At 35.2% G+C, this 5,633-nt stretch overlaps 1 protein-coding gene across 1 annotated transcript; it reads right to left on the bottom strand.

Moving 5' to 3' along the window:
• Positions 1-693: 693 nt before the first annotated feature.
• On the bottom strand, positions 694-4,560 carry LOC145559161 (root phototropism protein 3-like). The gene is made up of 4 exons (XM_081620591.1): positions 3,936-4,560; positions 3,675-3,744; positions 1,541-2,854; positions 694-1,382 (listed from the first exon to the last, which is right to left on the bottom strand). The coding sequence occupies exons 1-4, from the start codon at positions 4,046-4,048 to the stop codon at positions 822-824; spliced, it is 2,058 nt and encodes a 685-aa protein (XP_081476717.1). The 5' UTR covers positions 4,049-4,560; the 3' UTR covers positions 694-821.
• Positions 4,561-5,633: the final 1,073 nt, after the last annotated feature.

Genomic DNA, 5,633 nt, shown 5'->3' with positions numbered 1-5,633 from the left:
CTATACTAGGGAAAATAGGCCCCCATGGTGTTCACTCTTGAGCACTTTATGATCCTACCTTACTACAAACGAAACGATAAAAAACTGAAGGCAACAACGACAGTAATACTCGAATCACATGTAATGTACTAAGGTAAGGCCAAAGTTCCAATTGGTCTGGTGTATGAATAAGAAAAGTCACGCATCGTAAGGGAACTTACAAAATAATTGAGACAGAAAAACATATGTTTATTGATTATGGAACCCACTTCAATTTGGTATTTTTCCTTGGTTTTTCTTCTGAGAAAGGAGAAAAGGGAACAAAATCACCTGTTTTTCAAAGTGTTGTCAATTTTTCCCTATTATGAAGATTTTCGACTTTCATGAAGCAGGATAGGTCAGCATGCAATGGATCCTAAATGTTTTAGCAATTCAGGAACTAGGATGTTGTAAGAAAATGTGTGGTTGCTTGTCTTGAAAAGTTAATTCATTTACGACCAGATATAAAAATGGTTTGTTAAGTGGTCAGATAATATGAAACGGAAGAAGTATGTCATACTGTTTATAAAATTCAGCTATTTAAGTAATTAAGTCCTTATTTATCTTAGTTGTATTCTGAAATATAATCTGAAGAAATTGAACCAGTGAAAACTTCTGCAGTCAATTTCATTCACCCTAAACACAGACAAAAAACTTACACACACTCACTCACAAGGCAGCTAATTCTCTCTTCTTTGAATATATATGATAGAAAAGAAAAAAAGTAAGGCAAATTCAATATAATGGACATGGTAAGAGCAAAAAAAACTATTGTAAAGAAAAAGAAAAACTTTTCACAAGGCTTAAGAAATGGAGTTTCTCCACCTTCTCGGCGTTTTTCTGGTTTGTTCTGCTACTGGTTGATCAGAGCCATCATCCTGAGAATCCATATTATTCATCTTTGCAAGTCTACTTAGCTTCTTCCATCCACTAGTCCATGCTGATGAAGAATGTTGTTTCGGTTTAGCCACTATCTTGTCAAACTGCCTTTGTAAAGTCTCCATATCGTTCTGGAGTTCTACATACTTAGACTTCACTGTCTCCAGCTCAAACTTGAGCGTGTTAATGTCCTTCTTTGCTGATGACCACCCTTCTTGGAACGACTGAGGAGTACCCTCAAGAAGGGTCTTTCGGGTTGAGACCATGGGCTGAAATTGGGACTCTACTGCAGTGTTGTCTTTCAGGGTGTTGTTGGCTATCGCGTTGCTAATCTTAACCTGTTCTGAGAAGAGGACTTGCACCACTACCCTTAAGGGAAGCCTCTCATTTTGTGCTGCGTGCATGCAGGCATCAATCGAAAGCTTCTGGCAGTCCATCACTCTACATAATCGCTTTCTTTCATGTTCTGATAATGCAGGGTGTGCCTGTTTATTTTAAGAAGCAAAACACAATATATTAATGGGACTTAAAGTGATGCAACTAAAAAGAAACGGAGGAAGTATGATTATCAGCTGACAAATTTATTTGCAAGATTAAAAAAATAGACTAATTAAGCAGAACAAGGAGATCAATATTGAAATACCTTTAGATAGGAGTCAATTGCTCTGTAAAGACCATCATCACAAGTTCTTGCAGATTCAGGAAGAGCCTCAGCAAGGACATGGAACTTGGTAAGCGAGAGATTCCTATCGCGAGCAATCTCTGTTAAGTAACTATCAACGAGCCTTGCTACTCTCATCTTAGCACTGGATGCACCCCCTCTTTGACTCTCCTCAAACATATTCTTTTCCATGTATGACCTGCTAGGACTGCTTACACACTCAGTCTGTTCTTGCACTAAGAAATGCTCCAAAAGTCTTTGAACTAAATCAACATCATATGTTGTATCACTTTTACTGTAAGATGGTATAAGGAGGTCTGACAAGGTTGCCTGCTCGAACTGCATACCAACGCGCTTTTCAAGCTCGGTGACCAAAGCAGGAGCTACCTTCAGCTTGTTAGCCATCCTCAGAAGCCTCAGTAGAAAGCTGCAGGAAACACTGTCCTTTTGGGGTGGAATTATACTAATCAAGCTCTCTATGATCATTCTTTGATCTTTTGCTTTAATCGCTTCAGGCTCTTCCTTTCCCGCGACTATCAAATGGAGCCCACCTTTCCAGCTTCCGGATCCACTGCCACTGCTGCTACCATTGCTCTCTCTGCTGATATTCCCATTGCTGAGATCATCCAACATGGCTTCCCCACCACCATCCTTGATTAGTCCCGGTATCCATTTGGATGCATATTGCATAATCGAAGCACCAATTAGCTCAAACCTCATTCCCTTAACCTTAATTGCTGTTATCACACGAACAAAATGATCAATCCTAAGGATTGAGACATCCTCAAACCACCAATCAGGAGGCACTTGAATCGCCCTACTTGGACTTGAGTCCTTGAGATCATTCCAACTGGGGCTTGAAACCTTTGAAGGTCTCCCTGTGTAGTTCCATCTTATGCCTTTGGGATTTGCACAAGCCTTCCAAGCAATAGACTCGCTACACCTACGAACAATCTGCAAGTTTTCTGCCCAAGGCGAGAGCTTCTCACAGCTCTTTAACACAATGATGGAGTCTCTCCAAGATGACAGAACTACATAGCTTAAGAAGGCTTCAGTTTTGAATATGAGGTTTCCTTCTTCTAGGTCCTCTGTCATTTCTAAATACTCTGCAGCACATCTTAGGCCTGAGATGTTGCCTGCTGTCAGATCAACCGCGATTCCATAGCAGAATTTCGCTGCTAACTCAAATGAATCCGGCCCACCAGGGAGATCATCCAAGTTTATCTTGTTTAAATCTCCTTCATGGGTGTCATATATGATCCTACTCAATCTCCCACACCGCGAAATTAAAGGGTACTGCAGGTTAAGGGATAATGAGTTAATTTTTCAATATAATGACCTTGTTTATTAGTGTAACATAATCATAATCTACAAAAATAAAGCAATCAAGCATTCAAATTCATAAGTTACAGAGAATTGGTAAATATGACCATCAAACCTAGAGCATTTAACTTAAATCTTCTCTTTTGACAGATCTGGTGGACCTGATGCATGCATGCAGTCTAATGATCTAATCTATACATTCATGTGCAAGACATTAAGTACAGTTGGAAGTTGGAACAAGTCACAATAATATGACTACTTGGAAGGATCGGGATTCTCTCTAGTAATTAGACGGGAAATAAGTGGAGGGTTTGGGGACAATTTTCGAAAAAAAGTCTCCCCCGCCCCTCCCCTCCCAATCGGATCGGGATGGTCCAATAACATAATAATGCACTTAATAGGCTCTCATCTCATATTCTCATATGTGAGATACATATATCATTATCTACAAAATATCAACAACAACAACAACAACAACAACAACAAAAAAAAAAAAAAAAAAAAAAAAAAGTAAAATTTGCCATAAAAAGAATTGAAAAAAAAAGGGATTTAATTATAGATTGATTAGCAAAAATATAGAATAGTTATATCCTCTAATAATACCAATTTTGTGGTTGGGGTTAGAAGTTGAAACTATTATACGCAACAGCCTAATTTCTAAAGTTGAAAAGACAATTCTTACAATTGATTGAAAGAAAATGAGTAATCAATGATTCAATGTGAAATTATTTACACCAATTCCAAAGAAAAAAATAAAAAATAAAATTATAAACACTATATAACAATTAATTACCTTGTGTAAGTGAAAGTTAACTTCACTAATTTGAACCAGAAAATCACTTGGAACATCAGTTGCAACATACCTTCAATTACAAAATTAATTGAAAAGAAAAAGTCAGAAACTACTTCAAACTATGCCAGAGAGACTAATACCAACAAGAAAGAATTATTATTCCCTCAGTCCGGATTTAATAGTCACGCTGATAGTGTAATTTGAACTAGTAACGCGACAATTAAACCAGGACGGAGAAAGGAAGTACAAGTAAAAACATACCATGATTGACCTCTTTGCTCAAAGCCATCAGTTTTAACACCATGTTTGGCAGAAACATGAGCTCCATTTCCATACTCTCTACCTCCAAGAGACTCAGTTTCAGAGTCCCACATAATGAAACTTAAAAAAGCTAAGATCTTTCTAATGAAAATGAAGAAAAATGGAGAAATAATACAAGAGAAGTAATCAAGAAATATAACATGAAATGGGAAGTTGTAAACATGGGCAATGTTTGGAATTATTTAACACCCAGCAAATAATTTCTTGGAATTTTTCACTGATTTCTTTCTCAAACTATTCTTGCAAAATACAGGCTGTTGAATGATGGGCAGAAATCTGAATATTTTTTCTTCTAAAAATTCATCACTTTTTGAGATGATCTTTAATTTTAAAATAAAGATTGTGTTTTTATTTTTGCCCTGTAATTGGAGCAGCCATAAGTGGGAGATTTTAGCTTTTGCTTTGTCTGTCTTTCTTATGGTAGCTTTTAGTACTTAGTAAATTGTTACCATATTTAGAGCTTTTATGATCACAGAAATATCTTTTCTCTGTTCACTAAAATTGATTAAGATGTGAGTATATTGCTTGCCAACTAGGATTTTAATTGTACTTGTCATACTGTTACAAAATAACTAGATAGGAGTTATATTACATGGTTGCATTTTCTTCGCCTCATTTATGATAGTTACGTATCTAAAACGGTCTTTTTAATTATTACTCTAATACCAGTACTATCAATTTTGTTTGTTAAAATTGATTAATCATTTAATTGATCAAAACATGTTTAAGAAATGCTTGTGTTAATATAAACTAAATTCCATCAATTATAATTGTCAGTGGTTAAATGAAAATTTACCGAAATTCATTCTTATTATTAACTACTCATACTTTAAAAAAAAAAAAAAACAATAATTATGAAAATCTATCCCAAAATGTACTCCGTATTTTGTAAAAATGTTCCATAACAATGATCATGTTGATGAAACTTTCTCCTAAAAATATATTTTACCTTCACATTATTGTAAATTTTGTGACTAATCAATACCGCATTCAACATGGTAACTCGGTATTGAAAATTAATGAAACATAAATATCATAATATTAGGATACATTTTGCTTACCTGATTTTTATTTATCTAAAAATTGAAAAAAAAAATAAAACTCGTCTTTACTTACCGGCCCAACTTAATTTTCCTAAAATGATTGAATTTTAGTGAATTTTATAGAATCCTAGAAGGAAGTTAATTGGCAAACATAACTATATACCTTGATATGATCGAGACCACCTTCTTTATAATCCGATTAGAAAATCACTATCATCATTATCACAATTTAATACCACATACCAAACATGTGCTAACTATTGCCTATTGGTTCATAGGTTTTAATTTTTAGATAACATGATCCTCTACTCCTCTATCAGTCACAAATTTCCTTCTCCTAATGAGGTACAAGTTTTTTTTTTTTTTTTTTTTTTTTTTTTAGGTCTAGATGAGTCACAAGAGCCGTATAAACTACGAATAGGAGAAATTTTGAATCTGTAGCTTATTATATATAAATCGTCAGATCAATCTTTGTCATTATGCCAAGATCTGACCTTATCGGTAATTTGTAGCATGGCGATAGTAAATGGACAAAATGGTACTCACGGTAGTAATAGTGGTGTATGTATAGCTTGGAGCCTTGGACATTGTTAAT

This window comes from Chenopodium album, chromosome 9 (assembly GCF_948465745.1).
Source record: "Chenopodium album chromosome 9, dcCheAlbu1.1, whole genome shotgun sequence".
Lineage (NCBI taxonomy): Eukaryota > Viridiplantae > Streptophyta > Magnoliopsida > Caryophyllales > Amaranthaceae > Chenopodium > Chenopodium album.
Note: the sequence above shows the minus strand (reverse complement) of the source record. Positions and strands in the feature narration are given on the sequence as shown.